The sequence below is a fragment of the Peromyscus maniculatus genome, chromosome 2 (assembly GCF_049852395.1).
Source record: "Peromyscus maniculatus bairdii isolate BWxNUB_F1_BW_parent chromosome 2, HU_Pman_BW_mat_3.1, whole genome shotgun sequence".
Taxonomy (NCBI): Eukaryota; Metazoa; Chordata; class Mammalia; order Rodentia; family Cricetidae; genus Peromyscus; species Peromyscus maniculatus.
In genome coordinates, this window is record NC_134853.1 from 6739273 (window position 1) to 6762233 (window position 22961).

At 46.6% G+C, this 22961-nt stretch overlaps 1 protein-coding gene across 9 annotated transcripts in view; it reads right to left on the reverse strand.

The window, feature by feature from the left end:
• The window catches only part of Ncoa2 (nuclear receptor coactivator 2), a 258198-nt gene that overhangs the window by 34631 nt on the left and 200606 nt on the right, over positions 1 to 22961 (reverse strand). For all 9 annotated transcript variants that reach the window (XM_076563719.1, XM_076563713.1, XM_076563712.1 and 6 more), the window contains 7 exons: positions 19807 to 19910; positions 16345 to 16522; positions 14666 to 14854; positions 11486 to 11587; positions 10277 to 10420; positions 6980 to 7127; positions 4021 to 5290 (listed from right to left, as the gene is read on the reverse strand). In XM_076563719.1, the coding sequence (XP_076419834.1) occupies positions 4021 to 5290; positions 6980 to 7127; positions 10277 to 10420; positions 11486 to 11587; positions 14666 to 14854; positions 16345 to 16522; positions 19807 to 19910 (2135 nt within the window). The remainder of the gene's footprint in view (positions 1 to 4020; positions 5291 to 6979; positions 7128 to 10276; positions 10421 to 11485; positions 11588 to 14665; positions 14855 to 16344; positions 16523 to 19806; positions 19911 to 22961) is intronic.

Here is a 22961-nt window from a genome sequence, read left to right on the forward strand (position 1 = left end):
AGTCAAGGGTCATTGTGTAAATAAGCACACGAGTTAGGGCAACAAACACGCTGGAAATGTTTCTGTCAGTTTCTGCTTCCTGTTTGCTAGGAAATGTCGTAGAAGCATCTTGTTTAAATGCTCTACCCACTAAAACTATGCCAATTTAGGTATAATAATATGCACCACCAAAGCACTTCCTGACTTTCAAAAGCTGGTAATACGTTAAAAGCACACTCAGTTAATTTTTCAACAAGACAGTCAATTTCGATCCAGGCTTGCTGTCTGCTTTTGCTTACTAAGTAACTACTGCATCCCCTGAAATGGAAGCCTGAAGAACCCTGACAGCAGGTGGCGGGAGAGCGCCTCCTGAGGGGACAAGGAAGGCGAGCTGGAGGTGAGAGAACCATTGTTTTTTCCCTCATGCCAACTGTGATCTAAATTTAGGTAAAGCACACTTCCTGTGGTAACTTTTCTCGATGCTGTGTTTTTGATCTTAAATGGTTCTGTGAGGCTGTATTTTAAATGGTGTTTGGGAGGGAGGGGCAAGGAGGTGCTCGACACGGGACTAGATTACATCACAGAAAATATAAATCCCGTGCCTGTGTGCGTGTGTGTGTGTGTGTGTGTGTGTGTGTGTGTGTGTGTGTGTGTGCCTGCCTGTGGCACACATGCCTGTGGACCCTGCTCTTATTAATCTTCAAACAGATTTATACTGATTACACACTAGTCTTTGTTTCTCAGATAATTTTGATTAGAAAATTATTTCTCCTAAATAAAAAAACTCAAAACAAAAAAACCAAAAACCAAACCAAAAACCCACAAACAAGAAAAAAATCCCCAAACTTTTCTTGTCTGACGTTTGTGAAATCATTTACACAAAGTAATGACAAATATCGATCCCTTTCATTGTCCCTCTAAGCCCTCGGGGTCTGAGGCCTGAGACAGAACTACTGTTTATGGAGAGAGGGGCAGCCATGCTCTTCACTGAGCTTCCGAGGGTCTCCTGAGTCAGGAAGCCGCCCTCTAGCGTGCGAAGTCACCTAAGTGATGCCGCCTGTGCCCGCCATCCGAACGGCCACCACTTCTGTTATCTAATCCAGGAAATCTCCAAAGATGGAAACTCAGGTGTCAATAAGCCTTCCCACTTCAATCACACAAGACATCGCTGTTACTTTCTGCTGTCCTCGGTCCCCCAGCTCACAGTTTCACAGCATTATAAAACAGCTGCAGTACGGACCTCGTGCTGGTGTCCAGTGTTTAGGATTCATCACTAATAATGTTAATGTAACTTAAGTCTGCTTCCCGTGTGATCAGCAGCAGCCATGGACATCAAAGTGAGAGAAGAGATCAACCACTCAGAACCTGCGTGGCCGGTAGGAACTGACCGGAGGAGTGGCCTCTGTCACCTGACGGCCACCAATGTGCAGCCTCTGTGGGCTCAGGGGGCTCACAGCACAGCCTGGGATGGGGGTGGCTCTCGAGGCGGGTGACACACCACCTCCCGACTTGCCACTCAACTTCCCAGGGCAAACTACAGGCCATGTTAAGTAGAGAAGCCCTGTGATTTCCTCACTGCAGAACCCATCACGACTCAAAAAGATCTGCCAGACGGGACATGTTCAGGAAGGCTAGGCTGGGCCACTAACCTCCGTCAGTCAGGGATTCCACCATTCCAGCTGCAATGGGCTATCACTTGCTTCTTGAAGTAAGTGATAAAATCAATGGTTTGCCTCTCACTGTGGGGAAATTCTCACCAGAGTACTGTTTAGAATGACTGAGGGGTGGGGTGGAAATGTTGGAGAGGTACCAAAATTTCCGTTTGGAGAAAAACATTCCAGAGATCTGTTGTACAAGGTGGTGGAAAACAGTAACAAATACATATCGAAGAGCAAAGTATTTGTATCACAAAATGACCAGCACACGATGTGATGTGTTAATTAGTCTGACAGTGGTATTCTACAGTGGCGAATATTATATATTACGAGGACTGCTTTTTGTTAAAAAAAAAAAAAAAGAAGATGATTCTGAACATTACTTTAGGTACCCTGGATTGTTTTCAAGATGTTAACTTTTGAGAGAAGCACAGGAGAGAAAGCAACCCATTATTCTGGTTTTGAATCAATACATATGGCTTTGGTAACTCTCTCCTCCCATCCATTTTCTCTTATGTGTTTTTTTTAACTACCGGTCAATGAGATTCTTCTACATTGCTCAGAAGTGTTCATGGAAAGAGAAGAGAGGCAGAAGGATCTTCACTGGAAGAGAGAGGTAAATAGATACTTAAGTCTGCTCTGACAAAGCCCGAACTAAGGAAGTTGGTTGCTGCCAGTTTAGGATTCAGCTATCTATGGCCAGGCTGCAGTTCATCCTGCCGACTCCTGTCAGTGTATGATCTATGACCTAAGAATGAATTTACCCTGCTCACAGTAAGAACAATGATACCCCACGCCCCTAAAAAATACTTTGTGTTCATCACAACTGTCTACTTCAGAGATTGTAAGTAAAACTGTACTAGAGCACAACCACACTTACTTCCTGTGTCCACAGCTGCTCTGGCCTACAGTGGCAGGGTGGAATGTCTGACGGGTAAGCTACGCTGCCTTCTAAGCCCATGGTACTACTGTCCCTCTTTGCTGGGGGTGTGTTGGAGGAGCAGCAGGTGGCAACTGAAGTTCAAGACGTCAGCCCACCAGGAGGCAACTCCCTGATTGGTGAATCTTGGATAGGCAGGGCCCTGAGACCAGACCCCGGAATGTCTTTTGTTTCTGCTGTGCCTTTACATGTTTGCTGCTGCCATCTTTCTCTGGGATCTGCATGGTGTGGATGGGTGTGGGGAGATCCCCACTGCCTGTAATGTAGTGTTTATCTCATGGAAACATCCCGATCTACTGGGCACTTGAACCCGTGGATTATTCTGAAGATGATTCTTTCCTAAGCTGTACTGTCTGATTGATAACAATGTTACTTTATACAGAGTTTTGATGAATAAAAATAAAAAAGGACGTGTGTCACAGCTACAGCATATGAGTTTCTACTGAGGAGCCATACAGACTGTAGCTTAGGTTAAAATTCTTTTGTCTTAAATGTTGGCAGATGTGTTCGTAGGTTTCAGAGTGCATCACAGCTGAAACAAAGCTTTGAAACTAAAGTTTGGGCCAGAAAGTGGTGGTGCACGCCTTTAATCCCAGCACTTGGGAGGCAGAGGCAGGCAGATCTCTGTGAGTTTGAGACCAGCCTGGTCTACAGAGAGAGATGCAGGGCAGGCACCAAAACTACACAGAGAAACCCTGTCTCGAAGGAAAAAAAAAAAGAAAGAAAATACAGACTAAGATGTTTTTGTCAAATAGCTTTGAGGTGAAAAACCCAAGAAGATAATCTGAAGTTTTAGAAAGGCACACAGTTGAATGTAGACCTCTTTAAGGTCAGGGGACAAGAACAAAGCAGCCCAATTATTACTAGCTGATGCACTTTTCTTGCTAGGATTGGTTGATGACCAAAGGTGATGACTAACTCCTTGTACTCATTTCTGCCCTCAATCTCCTGAAAACCCTGCCCCGAAAAAAACAAAAACAAAAAAACCAAACAAACAAAAATGTTTAGGTTTGTGATTCCTTTCCGATTCCTTATAAGGTTACCTTTCAAGATTCATTCACTTAAAAAATAGAATATAACCACACTGTAATTCCTGTCCAGCCTGACAAATGTTGTTGGGGTATATAAGCTAAAGAAAAAGGTATACAGTAGAAAGAAGCCGAAGAGTGTGTGAATGTCTTTTCCCCTTAGCCCCTCAGATAGAAAAGTCGAGTACCGTGGACTCTGTGGATTTCCCTTGGACCCTGTGCTGCTGGAGGCCGGCCCCGCAGGCAGCGATACCTGGTGATCCGCACCCATAGTGTGGAATACAGTTTCATGCAAATTAACTATTACAAGATACAGACCGCGAACAAAAACACTGTTTTTACTGAGTCAGATTGTCCCCTTGGAGGAAAATCTGTGATACAGATGAGCACACCTGGGAGAAGTCATTAGAAAACTCACCTGGTCACTGGGCTCAAAGCTCATCTCCTCTTTCACAGTTTTCATAGCTATTAGTTTTGTATTACTGGCAGGATCTGTCTTACTGTCCAGTCGCTCAAGTTTGGGGGTTATTTCCGGTAAACCGATCTCTTTAGTATCATCTTTATCGAGCAAATAGCGAAGTAGTGCATTCTCCTTCTTCTTGGGGCTCACTGGCTCCGGTTTGACGGCCACTTCCGACCCAGGTGCTGTGCTGCTGGACTCCTGGCTCAGCTCTTTGCCTGTGGCTTCTGCTGTCAGCTTGGCCAAGTCCACAGGGGAACTGCTGTCCTGCAAGAGTCTGTGCAAAATCTTATGCTTCTCCTTGAGAGAGGTGCCGTGCGTGGACCCAGGCCCAGGCAAGCTCCCTGCAGAGTCCTTATTTGTGTCCGACAGCGAGCTGGGCAAGGGGGAGGGCTCCATCTGGTCGGACTTGGTGGTCAGCAGCTGGAGGAGTTTGGTCTGCCCTTTGCTGTCATGCAGCCGGCTGTGGCCCTCGGCCCTCTCCCCGCTGGCTGCCTGGGGCAGGCTGGAATCATTGGGCTCCTTTTGTTCTCCAGGATGGCAGCTGGTCTCTGCTTGTCCAGTTGTACCTTCTGATGGCTCCCCATAAAGTCCAAAACAGTCTTTGGAGTCCAAGCTTCCCATCTTGCTGAGTGGGGGAGGATTCATATTAACTGGGGAGTTTTGCAAATTGCCCATTTTTAGGTCCGGTGAAGCCAACGATGACCCTAATGAGACCCCATGGCCCTCGCTGAGGGCTTGCAGTGCATTGAGGGAACTGTTGGTATAACTATGGCTATTTCCTGTGCTGCTGCAAACTCCCACCGGGGAATGCAAGCTTCCTGCAGGGGAAAACTGACTGGGTGGGATGCGAGGACTGCCAGCCACGCCGGGGCTCATGCGATGCCTTGGTGAGAGCATGGAGGTGGGTTGCCCTGGGTTCATGCCGGGGCTGCTTTGTGAGGGACTGTTCATTTTGAGTGCATAGTTACTACCCTGAGGAGTGGTTGCTTGCATGCCTGACACATGGTTCATGCCCCCAGAACCACCAAACCTGCCCAGAGGCATGCCCATCTGTTCCTTCGGGCCATTCATGGGAAAGTTTATATTGCTACCGAGGGTCATGTCCTGACCTGGGTTCCCACTGCACATGGCCTGATGGGCAGGGCTGCTAGAGCTAATTGGATTCAATGGCTTCCCCATCGCTTGTCCAGTCAGATCCGGATTCATTACACATACATTCTGCTCTCTGTATAATGAGGAAAGAAACATATATAAGATAAAAGGAAAAATACCCAGTCAATTGTTATTAATTTGAAAAATGGTAGGGTCTCTTTTCTTTACAAAAGCAGACTACATCTAAGGGATAGGCAAGACTTGGATGAAAACACCTGCAATTACAGACTAGACTGAACATGTACAGTTCTGGACCAAGAGGGATGTTTTTCAGGCAACTCATCAAGATGTCTGTGGTTTTACTGAAGTGTGAGGGGTTAAATTTGACTACTTCCATATTGAAATTTCAGTAAGTGAGCAGGACATTAGAAAGATTCCAATTATGCATCTCCCTCATGAGCAACTGAGAGCTTGTACAGCCTGAAAGAGATGACCCAAGTAAGTACTACTTGATTCAATCATTTGCCACAAATTTCTGTTCCGACAGTGGGCACATCTGTATGCCTAGAGGTTCTTATAGATGGCACTTGGTGGCTGGAGGCCTTGGTGGGAGAGCCTTGCCCCGAGCTGTTAGAGATGGCAGTTCCATCAGAGGCAGTAGGAGTTACTCTGACGGGTATTAGCTACCGTGTGGAACAGAGTCCTCTCCTCTCCGCAGTCACTGCAGGCCAGAGGAAGACAGATGGGGGGGGGGGGATCTGGGTGACACAGTCTGTGAGTTTAACCTGCCCCATTCCAGGAAAACGCCCATCCCCTCCTTAACTGATGCTTACAAGCGGGTCTCCCGAGCCCCATGCGCTTCTGTTTCCGCCTGGCAGTCGATTATGAGTTACCAAACACGTTCACCGCCCGTCAAACACCAGCTTCAGCTGGGGGCGGGGGGGAGGGGGGGGGTGCGCCACCTCTGTAATCCCTCTCAAACAGTTTCAATCGGAGGTCAGGTTCACTAACAGTTGGAAACTAGGGCTGCCTGACTTTTTTTAATTCCTGTACTAGAAAGCAAAATAACTGAGAAATGCAATAAACTGGGACTCTTGAAGCAGAGCAACTGTATATATATCCTGGCAGTACCTCATAAAGTTCCCCTCAGCATATACATAAACATTTATAGAATCTGAAATTCAATCATTTTCCTAAATGAGTATCTTAAACAATATGCTCTATGACATTTATTTAAAAATCAACATTTAATTTTCTTTCTTTTACTATAGATGGTTATTACCATTCAATTTAAAGTCTAATGTGAGGAAATTTAAACCCAAGAACTAACCTAAGAATATACACTGAAAAGTTTAAGCACACAGGATTAGAAACCTTAGCCTTGGCTTCACTTTTCCTGCTCTTGCCTGTGTTATCCCCTGAATTTCCCTTCTCAAGTGTAACAGGAGGGTGAAGCCAAGTCCTGTATTCTTTTGTTTGAGACAGGGTCTCTCTATGTATTCCTGGCTGTCCTGGAGCTTGCTATATAGACCAGGCTGGCCTTGAACTCTCAGAGATCCACCTGCCTCTGCCTCCCAAGTATGGCAGCAAAATTCTTGTGTTTTTAATGTTCAATATAAAATGCAAAGGGCAGCCTGACTTTGCGGGTCCAGTGAGGTGGTTTCTAGCCAAGAGTGTGTAACAGCAATCTCATTCACAGTTTAGAACGCCATATAGTCAAAGAACAGGAGTCTGTGGACCCTGAGAAGCTACAGGGTGTCATATTGCTCTTGTAGTGTTTCCCTCAACAGAGGAGGGAAACTGAGGCCTAGTGCGCGATTACCTGTGAAGCATGTGTAAGGATATTACAAGCTGAGGCTCGTTAGTCGTCTGAGAACGGATGAGTTTGCTTTTCGTCTGTGCAGCAACAAGAGTGCCATCGGACAAAGAAAAACGATAGATCTGACTGAACGCCAATCCTTGTCTCAGAACTGCGGCAGAAAGGGAAACAAGGCATGTTTAGAAAAAAAACTAAAAAAGAAAGAAAGAAAAAGAAAATCAGGGAGGAGGAGCAAGGGAGGACCGTCAAGACATAATAATAATGGAAACTTCCATTAGGTTTCCTACCAGCCTGTTAAAAAGTTACAGGTCATAAAACATCATGATATTAAAACATTCATTTACTTCTCACTCAAAATACCAACAAACAATGATAAAGACTAACAGCTTGAAAACTCAAACTGCCCTTTATTTTCTAAGATTTGTTTTTATTTTTACTTTAATTTTTATTTATGCATATGAGTATTTTGCCCAAATATATGAAAGTAGAACTGGAGTTCCACAGACTGTTATAAGCCATCATGTAGGTGCTGAGAACCGAACCTGGGTCCTCTAGAAGAGCAGCCAGTGCTCTTAACCTCTCTCTGGGCCATCTCTCCAGCCCCCTAAACTGCTCTTTCTTAAATCATTATTATGGGGCAAAGTGAGTGTAAACAGTTTATCAGGTCAAAATAAGCCTTTCTCTAACTTCTGAACGATATCAGAAAACATCGCAACTGCATATAACCCCAAACATGGACTCCCCAAGTGTGATCTGCCTTCGATTCCCTTTGCAGCGTGAACATCAGGATGAGCGTCACGACACTGGTGTCTGAATACTCATCTTGAGATGACACTGCGGGAAGTGGTATGCCCATGCTTAGGACGATAGGAAGGAAAGGTAAAGACCTGTCAGAAGAAACGGCAAACAAAACTGAAACCCATGCGCAGACCTTAGCGAGAGTGATCATTTACCTTCCAGATAAAGGCCAGATACTTCTATTTGAAGACAAGAAATACAAAGCAAATCAACTGGCTTAATGTAATTTCTCTTATAATAACCTTGAGATTTGTGGTCTCATTGAACTGTATTTTTTAATTTTAATTTTTTAGAATTGCATTTTATAATGAATATTTCATATAAAAATGATCTCAATTCGGAAAAAAATAGTGATAAAATTGAGTTGCTTCTTAAATAATTTTAAGAAGACTATCATGTTTCTAGTACATCGTTGCTGGGACAAATTTTGTGGGCTGAACAAGCAGCCCCCAAATGACCAAGCACGTTCACCAAGTCAGAGAACGGCAGGTAAGGGAGGGCTCTGATTTCCTGTACAGCTTCCTTCTCGGTTTGTCAGCTGCCCTCCACAGCGCAGTCAGACACGCCATTGGGACACATCTGTCTGCTATCAGCCACTGCCTGCATGGACTCTGAAGTGGCCGGACTGGGAATCAGTCACTGTTCTATGTGAGTGGTACCCTGCGAAATAAGCACGGGTCTATAGGTAGCAGAAACACAACTGTGTAAAGGACTCACATTCTCAGTGGCTTATAATTTCAGAGTTCCTCTGACCTTGGCTGTGACCGCTGAAGGTTTTCCATTTCCATTTGGTCTGTATACTAAGGAACAATGTGTGAGCACACCGAACATGCAGGACGCCCCCCCAACTCAAAGAAGACCTAGCATATTTCTTGCACTTGATGCAGGTGGAAACTTCTGGGGTTACCTGTTTCTTTAAAGAATTATTATTTATATATTCATTTTTGTATGAGTGTATACATATGGTGCGTGTTGTGTGCACCTGTGTGTGCCTAGAAAGCCCCAGCAATCCTGACTTACCTTCCACAGGGCAGGCGTTACAGGCGAGCATATAACCATAGCTGAACTCAGGTCCTCATGACTGACTGGCAAGCACTCGTACGTACCCACTGAGCGACCTCCCCGGGCTCTGGCATCCCCCATTTTGTATGTCTAAGTGCAGTTTTCTTCCCGTGGTCTCATCTCTCTAAACCTAGACTACACCTGGCATATTGATAAGAACTCTCTTGTGAGGAACCAGGAAGCTGGGAATTCAACGCAGGGCATTCAGGATCCAGGGACACTGAACACGCTTGCCAAGGGTAGCTCTTTAATTTCTGCTTTGATTCCAAGCTATTATCTGGTGAAACGGTAGGTTAAATACTGATTTCTGTCCAATACACCATCTGTATTTGCCTTTACTCTAACAGTAAGAACAATATTGGAAGGTACACAATGTTTGATTACTTGCTTAATTTTGAAGAAGTAAGGATGAGTAAGATACATGTGTGGGAGCAAATGGAATTAAGAGTACATCCACCATGTCTGTGCTTCTTCATTAAGTGGCCTCAAAAGCATACAGCTTAATATACAAACCTTACTAGTTAAAAAGCCAAGGTCACAGATGTGCACTAAATGGATGACAAACTACAGCTCCATTTTCCACAAATTAGTTAGATTCTCTTCGGCAGAGGCAGACAATTGCCCATGTGAGGTCTGAGATGCAGTGCTCTGCCGTTGAGTCCCTCACGTGCTGTGGAGACCACGCTAACCAACTGCATGCTGGCCAGGCCTCCTTTCCCACTCAGCACTTGGTAAAGCAAAAAGACTCTGTTCTGTTTTCAGTTGTTTAAAGAGAAAATCAAATTTTGCTTGAGAAAAAGTGACTTTGGGAGAACGTGGCAGCGTGACAACCAGGGTGGGTTTGTGGCTTGCAGATGTCATCAGTTGATACTGTGTGAATGCTCAGGAGCCAGGCACTTCCCCTGCCTGGGTCTCCACCTCCCTGGCTGGGTGTGGGGTCAATGAGATGACAAAGAAGGACAAGGCCATTCAAAGGCAGTATTCCTTAAGGACTGGGATGTACCGAGAGATGGCTGAAGTGTTAGTCTGTGATGCAGACCAGGTCAGGTTGCCTCTCTGGGCATCTGCAAACATCTGGAGTCTGCTGTTTATACCTTGAAGGAGAGCTTGGATTTATTCACTCTTGGCAGATTTCATCTGTTCCTCCTTCCGGACTGCCCTTATGAACTGGCTCTTGTTTCCTTAGCTTACACAGAACTTGGCTGTCTTGTCATACATCTAGAAGTGTGAGGATTACAGAAAATGACCTCCCCCTTTCTGTCCATCTTTGGGACAGTAACACTGTCTGCTTTATTTTCTCAGGTAGCTTATTGGGCCAGGCAGCACCAGCACAGGAATCAGAAGCTCCGTGAGGTGAACTTCTGGAATCTCTTCTGGGCGGAACATCCCTATAGGAAACAACTCAAGAAACTTCCTACAGAGTAGTGTGCAGAGTCCTACCTTCATGATGATGCCTCTTGGCGTATGACAGAGACTCCCCTTCATGCTGCGTGTGGAACTTCTGAATGCATCTTCTCACCAGATCCTCCCAGCCTGGCTTCATGGCGGCTCTCATGGTGCTCGTGTCCAGAGAAGTGATCTTGCCTACGAGATAACGGCATTACATTTACAACCTCTATTTTCTAGAGAAACAATGAAAATTTAGGAATACATACACTTATTCAGAGTCACTGCCTGAATCTGTGGGGGATTAATCTGAGACTCCATGATACTAAAATGCCTGGGCACTAAAGCTTCTCATGTAAAATGGTACAGGATATACATATGACCCCTATCTTCCTGTGTATTTTTTATTTTATTAACCTTATTTATTTATTCTTCTTATATAGTCCATTCTAATTTGGAATACATTCTCCAGCTTAGGCTGGCCTTGAACTTCAGAGCATTTCTGCCTTACCTTCTAAATGTGGGATGGGTCTCAGGGATGTGCTATCATTCACGCCTAGCTTCCCTCTCCCCTAATCATTAAATGATCTCTAATTAATGTTATATTCTATACAGGGCAGCGATCATACAGACATGTTTTAACAACGGACTCATTTTGATCTGGGGTTGGTGGACCTCGGAGAGAGAACTGCAGAGTGGGAAACCTGCCGTTTGGAGGTGGCTGCACAAACACACCTCCAGAAGACACCCAGAGAAGACAGCCTCTGCCTCCCTCTTGAGCCTCTGTCCTCAGCACTTCCAGCCCAGCAGTCCTAGTCCTAGCTACCACAACTTCTCAGCACCGTGGAGGGGCTCACAGTCTTTTTTTTTTTAATTAAATACTTTTTTGTTTTGTTTTTCGAGACAGGGTTTCTCTGTGTAGCTTTCTTGGAACTCTGTAGACCAGGCTGATGTCAAACTCACAGAAATCCGCCTGGCTCTGCCTCCAGAGTGCCGGGATTAAAGACGTGTGCTGCCATCGCCCGCGTTTTTATTCTTATTTTATGTATATTGATATTTTACCTGTGTGAGGGTGTCAGATCTTGGAGTTACAGACAGTTGTGAGCTGCCATGTGGGTGTTGGGAATTGAACCCGGGTCCTCTGGAAGAGCAGTCAGTGCTCTTAACCACTGAGCCGTCTCTCCAGCCCCCACAGACAGTCTTGTATACAGACGCCCAGGTGTTCTGAAATGACTGCTTTGGTCTTCTTTGACCAGGACTTACCTTGGAGGTCCTGGCGGGTGGTAAAGCTTTCTGATGAGGGAAGGGCTGGCCTTTCCTTCATGGGGACTCTGCGCGCCACGCAAATCAAGCAGGACTGCAAATCTTAAACAGACACAGTTGTTCATCACATTAAGATTTGTATTTGTAGTGACCACATCAACTCCACTATCTCTGACAACACAGCCTTGTAGATCAGGGGGAGTTGCCATGGCCCTCTGCTTCTCCTGGAATTAATTCTCTGTCCGGCTGTAGTGGGAGGCTGCTGTGAGGGTGAGCTGGAGCCGAAGCTACACAGCACACGTGGTCAGAGTCCACCCAAACTAGAGAGTCGGTGACTGGAAACCGCCTCCCTGTGAAGACAAGTATGGGGACTGTTCTCGCTAAGTCACTGAGTGGAAACCAAATTAATTCATAGTAAAGTAAACAAAGGAAAAGATCAAACTAAAATCGGATAGTGTTGGTCGGGAGTTGCTGTTTAGCTTCAGGCTCACTATTAACAAACCAGGTAGGTACCTGATGGGGGAAGGTGAAATTTGAAACTGGGAATACAAACTGCCCCCAATGGAGATTCAGAGCACAGACTCCACTGTACCTAGTAAGTGCACCAGAATCGCTGCTGCCTTATGGCTCAGCATCTTGACATGGAAGGCTCCTCACACAGCCAGTGTTAACGTTTAGCCCTGCCTCCACTTCAATTTTTGCAACTTTTATTTTTTATGTGTATAGGTGTTTTGCCTGCATGTATGTCTGTGTATAACTTACATGCCAGGTGCCTGTGAAGTCCAGAAGAGGTTGACAGATCCCCTGAAACTGGATTTATAGATGGTTGTGAGCTACCATGTGAGTGCTGAGAATTGAACATGGGTCCTTGGGAAGAGCAGCCAGTGATCTTAACTGCTGAACCATTTCCCCAGGCCTCACTTTCTTTGTTTTCTACATGGAGGATCACTTCTGGGGAACACCATGACACATGACATGTTTTATACACCTTATATCATGCAGAGCCCACTGTATGGCTCTTTCAAGGTGAAGAAAGGCTGACGAAAGGCTCTTCACGTCTTCTCCCACCACAGACTTGCAATCATTCACCTGTAAACTTGGGAAGGTTTTTTTTTGGGGGGGGGGGAATATCAATTAATAGCTGGTATCTTTAGATTAAAATGCAATCATCATGGGGAGTGGGTATGTGGCTCAGTGGTTGAACACGCCCTACAATGTGTAAGGCTGTGAGTTCAACGCTCAGTACTGCAGCTACAACAAAAGGAAGAGGAAAAAGGAAAGAAGCCTTCATTTATGCTACATTTCAGGAACAGACAGATCCACCCCCTGCCTTTTTTTCTTTTTTCTTTTTTTTTTTTTTTTTTTTTTGGTTTTTTTCGAGACAGGGTTTCCCTGAGTAGCTTTGTGCCTGTCCTGGAACTCACTCTGTAGCCCAGGCTGGCCTCGAACTCACAGAGATCCACCTGGCTCTGCCTCCCGAGTGCTGGGATTAAAGGCGTGCACCACCACGCCCGGCCTTGCCTTTTTTTCTTTTAATGTAGGAGTCTTGCTATGTCCCTCTGGCTGGCCTGGAACTCACTTGTAGACCAATCTGGCCTCAATCTTGCAGTGATCCTCTGGCTATCTCTTAAGTGCAGAATTACCATGGTTATACCAGCTTAAATAAATGGAATCTTATCTAAGAGCTAGGATTAGAGGTATGCACCACCACACTCTGCCTCAAATCCAATTTTGTTAATTAATTTAAAGATAGAGTCTGCTACATCTTAGGCTGGCATCAAACTTGCTGTGTGTGGCCAAGGGTGACCTGACTTTTCTGTGCCTATCTCCTGAGTGCTAGGATTACAGGTCTCCTGACAATGCCTGGTTTGGGGACTCAACCCAGGGATTTGTGCATGCTAGGCAAGTACTTTCCCAAGAACTACATCCTCAGCCAGAATCCACACGTTCTCATCTCGAGGACATAATAGTGAGTTGATACAGCTGTACCTTATATGCCTTTGGAATATCACAGATGAATCTACAGTGCTTTCTTTTGCTAAGTGAACAGAATGAAACTGTCTGATGGTCACACCCAAACAAAGGCTAATTCTGAAATACCACATATTTTCTATAATAGCTCTTCATAATCCCTTTCTGATAAAATTTAAATTAAAAAACTTACACACTTGAAATAACAAGTACTAAACTAATATTCAGTGGCGACTATAGGTCATCAATCATCATCAGTCCTGTGTGTATGCACGTGTGTGCACACATGCTGAGAACTGAACCCAGGGCTGCACACACATCAACTAAGCACTGCACCTCGAATCACACCTGCATCCCCATTCTGTACGAAATTTGATACTTGCACTGGCAATTTCACGTAAGAAATGGATAATAAAAGAGAAGTGAAGGAATTCGCCCGCAGCCAGAGCTATGGCTGACTTAGAGGTTGGCCTGTCTGATTACCTCTAGGTTACCTTCCTTGAACTGGAGTGCGTCACAAGCCCATTCCCTCCTGCTGCTCCCAGAGTGCTCTCTGCAGCAACATCTTACACTAAGGGGGCTCTCGGCGGTGTGCATTAGCTGGTTGGAGGGCATCTCGTTAGGGAGTGAGTGGCCCAGTAAGCTTACGCCCCTGGAAGCCCCCCACTGCCAACCCCTTTGTCTGTCCACTCTGCTATTCCACCACACTGAAGACGTGGTGTCCACAGAGAAGTTCCACAGAGTCCATCACTCCCTGCAAAGCATGGAAAATGCTGCTTATACCCATGTACATTCTTCTGGGGCTGTGGCATAAGATTTGCATTGGTGTTCAAGGCAACCCAGGGTCCCCTTAACAGTCACTGTCAGAGCTGCAGAAGTGCCATGGTCACCAGGCACACATGCCCCTGGTGGAGCTACTGCAGTTTCAAGTGCTGCTTTCATGTGACTCCTGGCTGCCGCGCTGGACATGGAGATGCGCCACTTTCATTAGCACAGAACATTTTCAAACTGAGATATAACTTAGAGGTACAATGCTTGCTTAGCAGCACAAGTTCAACCCCCCCCCCAATGTTATAGAGGAAAAATCCGAACTATACAAACAGTAAAGATGGGGAAGGATCAAGGAACTGCTTCACACTTTCCTCTGTGTGGGCACCACTCTGACCCCTCAGGCTGTGACCAGACAGGGTCTCCCAGGGTCTGGCCTACCTTCTCCTTCTTCTTTGATGGACTTGGGCTGAGACACAGCAAAGCACTGCATAGCTTCATATTTCTGATGTGCTTCCTGGTTATCATGGCCTTCCTCTTCTGAATCAGGTAAAGGCTTCACCAGCATCCGACAGTTGAAGGTATGGCTGTTCCGCCTGGGAGGTTCGCCAGACCAAGATCCCCCATTCACTGAGAGGCAAAAGGCAAAAGGAGATTATAAGGCAATAGTGGGCTGAGGGCTGCCCATTTTAAAGGGCATAAGGAAAGCACAGGGACTTCATACACCCACCATGCTTGACACTTTCCTGAACCACAGTGCTTCACGTAGAATCACCCTAACGCTACCTCACTCCGCCTCCTTTCTTTACCAGCATCCCCCAAAGGAACGCAGTCAGCAGTCAGAGAATACCAGGGGCGGTGGGAGCCACTGTGGACCCAAGGCCGGCACCTGCTCCCAGGCTGGCGAGGAAAGCCACTCCAGAGAGCAGAAGGCCGCAGCCACTGCTCTAGTTCTTGAGGGAGGCCGGCGGCTCCCAGAGCCCGGAAGACAAGGCTCACTTCACTATCCGCACTTGGGAAAGCTAGTCACATAAGGGAGACTACACAGAGCCAGCAGAGAAGAGGGGACGTTCTTCTCGGTCCAGACGAGGAAGAAAGCGGAGACTAAAGGAAAAGGCGCAGCGTGGAGAAAGAAAGAGGAGGGCTCTTTAGACAGGCAAATTAAGAAGCACTAAGTCCTTTGAGGAACAGAACATTACTGATGAGATCGGAAAATTAGTCATTTCAACTATGAAACCTGTTCTTCTACATTTACCAGTGACTGAAACAAAAGACCCCACACAGGGCTCACAATCTTGGGGGATCGCTGCAGTCACGGAGAACAAAGGTTTATCCTCACAAGGCAAGGCTGGCCGTAATGGCAGCTAGAGGGTACTCCTGTTTACTGGTCACGTTTAAGACCAGCACATACAGACAGTAAAAGGACACTTGCCGATTCATACCTGACCTTACTCCCCACTAAAACATGTACGTGGTTTTATCTGTGAAGATGTTCTGAACAGTCTAAGTAAGAATACTAAAAAAATAAACACGCTGAGGTTCCCAATGCTAACGCTGGCCCACACGCGCCACGTGCATTTCTGCAGTGTAAGTCAGGAAACTTGAGACAGGGGGTGGGCTACGCTCTGCGAAGACATCTGCAGAGCTGCTCAAGAGACTAACATGAAAAACCTGGGGTCAATACCCCCAGACTGTGGCATGTGCCCTAGTGGTCATTTTCAGAACACCCTACTCGCACATCACACACATACCACATTCTTTTCTACAGAGAACTCCACGAGAGGCAAATCTTAGCATGTCACAGCCGCTTTTCAGATGGCCATAGCAAAGCCGACTATCCAAGTTGGTGGGCAGTGGGTGATGTAGGTAAAGGTTTCAACTGGTCTTATAAAAAATACCTCTGCCAATAGCTGCTCTTATTTTCTGAGTTATTTTCACATGGTTCCTATGTAAGATCAACACGACCCTTCATTCAGGATCAGCATTGGCATCCATGACTCCTACTGGACTACTCAGAGTTGCTGTCATGGCCATGACACAACACAGTTCTACCTGCTCACTCTCACCAAGAAAATATGTGGGAGGGTACGGGAGGCTGCGGGGTATCAGCTGACATTTACCTATGGACTTTGGCAGCAGGTTCTTGACGAATTCAGTGTGGTCCCCGACATGCAGGATGCTGTAGACACTTTTGTTCATCAGCTCTTCCTGGTTATACCTTAGGTACTGCGTCACATTCTCTGATACGAATACCACGTTGCCTTCCAGGTTCACTACAAAGAAGAACCCATCGAGGGCCTAAAGAGAAAGACCAACTGTATTAGAAAGGCTACAACATAAAGCCAAGCAGCTGTTAGAAAGGGGACCGACCAGCTCTGCAAGGGAAACAGAGTTTCCTTGCCCTTTAATTAACACACTTTCTCTTGGGAAACAGAAATGATTTCATTCTAGTCAGTGGAAGAGAGGCTAGAGAAGGGTCTCTTGTTAAAACCAAAAATAAACACTGTGTCTGTGAATCTACCAGGAAATACATGTTGGCAAATGAACACATGTAGGACTTGATCTGTTTTTCAGACCAGGATAGAAAGACTCCACGAGGGTAGCCCAAGAGCCCTGTCCACCAGCCCATGTACCATCACTTTGTTCCACACCTCTGCATGGTACGCAGTGAGAGGAAGGGGCCAGCGATCAGTTTTTCCTCAGTTTAAAAATAAGTACCAGGGGAAATCCCCTAATTTTTACAACTTTCCAAGTGGCCAGGGTTTAAGTGAAATCGCAGATGGTCTCAGACCTTCAAAGCGACATCCGGCCTTCATTGTCTGGTGTGTAAGGAAGGATCTGGGCAGGGTCTCTGGCATGGTGAACTCATGGGGATGGCAGCATGGGCCAAGAGTGTCCCCAGATTAAGAAACGGGCGCCTAAGTTATCTAAGTTTTGGTAGCATGCGTCCTGTAACGGGCTGTCTCGCTCTGGTGTCGCTTCACTCTGGATTACAGGAAGGTGAGGTAAACGTCGTAGGAAGTGAAGATAAATGACAGCCATGGGGTATGTTTACTCTGCTCTGGGCACACGGTGTCCTTCTGGTGTCCTCTGCTCCAACAGTCCAGAGCAGAGTCCCTGCTGAATCCAGGGGACCCAACTGGAGCCTGACCCTCCTTGTCTGCACTGGCAGTGATGGCTCCGTGTCCAGCCACTCCTTTCCCACTTCCGACCCTCGCTAACCAGAGTCCTGCGGCTGGACACTGCTCAGAGCTCCCTGCCAGTCAGTTTACTCCACTTAGTCTCTTCACGACACATGTCTATCGCACTTGTAACACGGGTGCACCACGTCCAGTCCCACATACAGTGGATACAGACGGCCCGAACGCTGACAAGTTGTTTACAAGGGAAAGAGAAATCAAACAGGGTGTGGTGGCGTACATCTGCAACCCCAGCGCCCGAGTTCAAGTCAAGTCTGAGCTACATGTCAAGACCTGTCTTGACACAATAACAACCAGAAAAACAACAATGAAGCCAAGACCCAAACCAAGCCAAACCAAAACCATTGCCGCAGGTTAGATTTTTCGTAAATATTCTGTCAGGTTTTCTCTACAATATGAACCACATACAGGGTAAAGCAAGACTATAAATACGTAAATGGCACGAACACAGTCTGCGCCAACCGGTGAACACCAGCGTGCGCGGGCAGGGGCACAGGAAAGAGCATGTGCCCATCACAGACCCCGAGCCCCTCGTCAGCTCACTGCCTCCGCTGGACACTCAGCAGACGTTCTCAGGCTTTCATCCCTGAATCACTAGCACTGGCTTTTGGAAGGGTATGCCACTTCTTACGGCTTGGTACCCTATAAGAAGGCTGATTTGTAGCCTAATAAAACTGAAAGATGAAAGTGGCTGTCTTCTAAAACTGTTTGTGTTCTTTAAAGCTTACTATGATAGGCTCTGATGAAAAAAGTGGACATTTGCTTCTGTTGCCTAGCAACCACTATGCTATGATGCAAGCATGAGTGTGCATCTCCACCTAGGAACAGCTCTACTAGAACGCGCTTTCCCTGTTTAACCGATTACATGTAAACAGGGATAAAGGTTTCAATTTAAACCACGAGCCACTAGATTCAGGTCCTTCTGCTCTGATAGGATTCTATACAGGTGCTTGCTCTATGTACTCAATTCCCAGAAGATTATTTTCAAACAGCAAAAATCTTGGTTTGATTTTATGAGATCAGGGCCGCTGACATCCAGCAATCCAATTTCTACGATTAACGAACTTGTTCTCAAGGGCTCAGCCATAGCCTGTGGTTGCTCTAAGCATTTCTTTTTAGAAGCCTCAGAGGTCTGAGGAGTCTCCAGTGTTCTTTCCTCTCCCCAGACATAACAAACAGGTATATGGAAAAATTCCAAGTAAATTTCTGCTTGCAATTCCTAAGTTTTTCCAAAGGAAGCTGCCCACTTCTTTTATAGAATTCTAAATAGTCACCTGGTCACAACCTTCTTTACTGCTTCTAAGAACCAAATGGGAAGTGTTCCTCCATGGCTGTGATGAGTACGGAAAATCCCATTAAGTGCTGTGCCCCCGCGCACAAGGGCCAACCTAGGTCATTTAAAGCCTTTTCACTAGCAGGCCCAGCCCCAGGGAATGCATTTTGTTATTTTTAAATGCAAAGACTGGGTCAGGAGAGCTTTATTCTTCCATCTCCAGCCCCCAGTTATACAGCAGGTTCCTACAGAATTAGGTTTCTAAGAAACAAAAATTATCTTATGAGAAAAGGGACAATAAGGTCAAGAGAGCACTAGCTAGCTTTGTTTTACAAATCCCAGTTCTTACTCCCACGTGGCCGGCCGGCCGCTGCAGCAGGCACGGTGCTTCCCAGACGACAATGCCGCAGCTCTGGCCACGTGGTCCTTTCGACTCAGCACGTCATCAACAGAGCAAATTACTCAGAGAACTCGCATAACTGATGTCTCAGCATCTCGGTTTCTTTCTTCAGTGGTATTTTTCTCTCATCTTACCATATCCCACATGTAGAATTTAAATTTTGAAAGAGGGACAGCAAAGCACTTTGTGTTTAGTACTAGTTAATAGAACTAGGGAAGATTTTATAAGCTTGAGACAGTAGCTGCCCTAAGGCCGCCAAGAGCAGCCACTCTGTTACGCTTTCAAAAAGTCCCTTCATCCAATTTCAACCTTCATTTTTATGAGACAAATGAGCTAGTTTGAAGTAACAGCCCTAAAAGCATCAACCTCTATGGTTTTCACATTTAAGCTGTCTATGCAGGCAGAGGCACAAGACACACATGGACACTGAACCAGAGGAACGGATCCCACGGAACTTAACAGGATGCGTAAGTACAGCTCTGGAAAAGGCATGCTCAGTGGACAATGAGGGCCTGCCAGCTTGTGGTCTCATCTGAGTTCTAGGTTGTACTTGCACACACACGTGCAGGAGGCAAGAGCTCTAACACAGACACACGCATTAGTGAGCACAGGAGTGTGGCTTCTCCTTAAATTATGCTCACCTGAAATTAAACACAGCACATGAATACTGAACACATTTGAAAACACAAAACCGAAGAGGGTGTGGTACCTCAAGCATCATCGGCCCCAGCGCATCCTTGTCGATGACACCCTGCCCTGTGGAGGACACGTCTGACTTCTGCACTTCATCTATGTTGGCAGCTGCTGCTTTCTCTGCAACAAACGGAGGAGCAAATTAAATCGTGGCGCTACTTCAAGGGCAGACAGCAGCAGACTCTCCAGCGGGTCAGATGCGTCCATAAATGAGTCAGAGTGCATCCTGCATCCCAACCGCCCCGGAGCAGAGCCATGTCTGGAAGGAGGGCCGGCTGCTACCTTTTCCCTCCACACAAGGTACGTCGTCAGAACTCCTTTCAGGCTTTTGAGAACATGAGTTTAGAGGTTTCGTGCTGGTCTCTAGCAGGCATTTTAAAAATACAGATTATGACACTGTAGTATACTATGGCACAGTTCGTTTCTATTCAGGAGAGTCTCCAAACTAGCATGGGGGGAGGGGGAGGTAGTCTGTTGCTCAGAGTTCCATAGCAAAATTAGGGGACACATCCTCCGCATTGACCTAACTTGTTCAAAGGACTTAATGACTTAAAGCAGGGGGGAGGAGGCATCCCCACCAGGTGCTTGCAGAACACCAATGGCTGAGCTTTGTACAGAAGCACTGGACAGCGCTGCTCCTAGATTTCAATTCCCGGGGCTGAAGACACCATCACCTTGAGACCACTTTGTAAAAAAGTGCACAGGAGAAAAGATGTGTGGCTATCACTCCATGTGTAAATGAGTTCCTTCAGGGATGGTAAAGTCAGTTTACAGCATAACATACATAGCCACAACCTGCCAGAAAACAGCACAGAAGCAACGTGTCAATTACTTGTAAACTGAATAAATTACATCCTGTTTACACTGCATGTTTTCATTATAACTAAATGCAAAAAAATAAAAAGTCCAAACCAATAAACTGAAACTCTAGTTAGCATTCACAGTCAACTTGCTTTTTCATGACCGTAATAACTTTTTTTTGGGGTAAAAACAATTTTATACAGCATTCTGAAAATCTGTTAAAGCCACATTTATGGAAGCTAGGAATAAGTAGAAAGTATGTGGGTCCTCCCTGGGTATTAGCTGCCAGCAGAGAGAGAAGGTGCCCGACTGGGCAGCTCACGTTGTACTCCACTATCAGGTCAGGGCAAACCACCTTTTTCAGGGTCTGTTTCAGCGTCTGCCACCTGAGCATCACAGCGTGTGCCAACGACAGAGCGAACAACACGGAACACACACACTTTAGGCGGGTGCCGCCATGCCTCAAGACTTGAGTGTGATATCTGGGACTCCCGTGGTAGGAGAGCACCCACTCCCATAATGCTGTCTTCCAGCTCCATCCTTCCCCATGGACACACAAAATAAATACAAATGTAACAAAGGACTTTAAACACAACAAAACAAAAAACCCAGGGCTGTCTACAAAGGCAACTGTTGCCATCCCACAGGGCTTGCATCTCATTCTTCTCACTGTGTCCTCGAGCATCATTTTCCCCAGAGCCGACCAATAGCAGCCCCACTCGGGCCTGCCTCCCCCGACAGCGGGACCACCTTCCCGACTCACCCTCCCAGACAGAGACGTGCCTTGGTGGCCTCTCTAATGGCGCTGTGGGCGTCACCTGTGGCATCTTGCTCCCTTCCCTGCTGACTCCCTAGAGCTGTCTCCACAGGCTTTGTGTCAGCCTAAGGGTCCTCAGAGCAGGAAGCACCCTCTCCTCCTGTCGCAGGACAGAGGACGAGCTCGTCACTGCTCAGACTCTCTCCTCCTGCTGTGTAACCCTAAACACACACAGAGCTGGACTGTGTTTATCCAGTGCCCCACTCTTCTGCCCACAGGCACAGGATCAGGGCCGGAGCCTCACATCCGTCACCTACGTCTCAGGGAACTCCGCCAAAGCGCTGACCGTTCGTTCCTCTGGAGTGCTGCCCCTGCGTAGCCCCGAGGAGTGGGCCGACTCCTATACCCATCACCGCCTTGTGGCGGCCCCTGCACGCTTCAGACATTACGCTCCCATGCTTCATTGGTCCTAGAGCTCAACACGCAGGCACTATGTACACGCTGCGGGTTTCCAAGGCCCCCCATGCGTCCTTCCTCAGTTTCCCCAGTGTGGAAGAGCAGAGGTGCTGCTGACCCTTGCTCGGGATGAGCACACTGTGGCCTTTCCTGTCCTCCCCAGAGGCTCTCGGACTGCAGGGAACATGGGTACACCGGAAGACCTGCCTTGCCACTGGAGTCCATACACATCTACAGCAGTGCTTCTCAGCCCTCCCAATGTGCCACCTTTAATACAGTCCTCATGTTGGGGGGACCCCGACCACACAATTATTATCTGTATATTCTTGTCTCCTTCAGTCCACAGAACAGAACACTGCCCCAGCAGGATGCTGCTCCACTGGAAGGCTTTCCCGTTTGAAGAGAGATTCATCAGCAAGAGGACCACATCTGTATTCTCAATGGCCAGCACTGTAGGCTAAGAATGTCACTAAGTATTGATGCCCAGCTGGCAAACAGGAGTTTCCCTGGTACTAATTCCCAGAACATCGCGAATAAGTGAATTAGAAGGTTGATGGGAATAGGAAATTATTTTCACCTTTGCTTCCCTAACCCTTCAGGGCACAGGCAGAAGACCAGGAAGAGAGGAGACGGCAGGGCTAAGGAGCATGGGCTAGGGTTTCTGGAGAATCGTTTGTCTGGACATAGAAATTTCAATGCAGCTCTGTTCCCACAGGCCATTCCTCCACTGTTAAAGCTCTCTCGTGTTCCTTTTAGATGATGGGCCTGGGTCTGACATGCAGTTTAGTGGTAAAATGTGAGGCTCTGGGTTAAAGAAGGAGGGAAGGAGAGAAGGGGTGGAGTGAGAGATGAGGCAACAGCTACCCACGGAATGGGAACGAACACCACCTATCACCGACAGCTCTATGGAATGGGAACGAACACCACCTATCTCTGACAGCTCTATGGAATGGGAACAAACACCACCTATCACTGACAGCTCGATGAGGTCGGCCTGTGCTCCTAACTCTGAATCCTTCTTTCCAGCCCCTAAAAAGTCTTAATATTAAAACCACAGTATTTGCTCCTTAAACACAATAAAATACTACTACTTGAACTTAAGATTACAAAAATTAGTGTCAAAGAAAATAACCCTCAAATTTATGTTACCATGAATG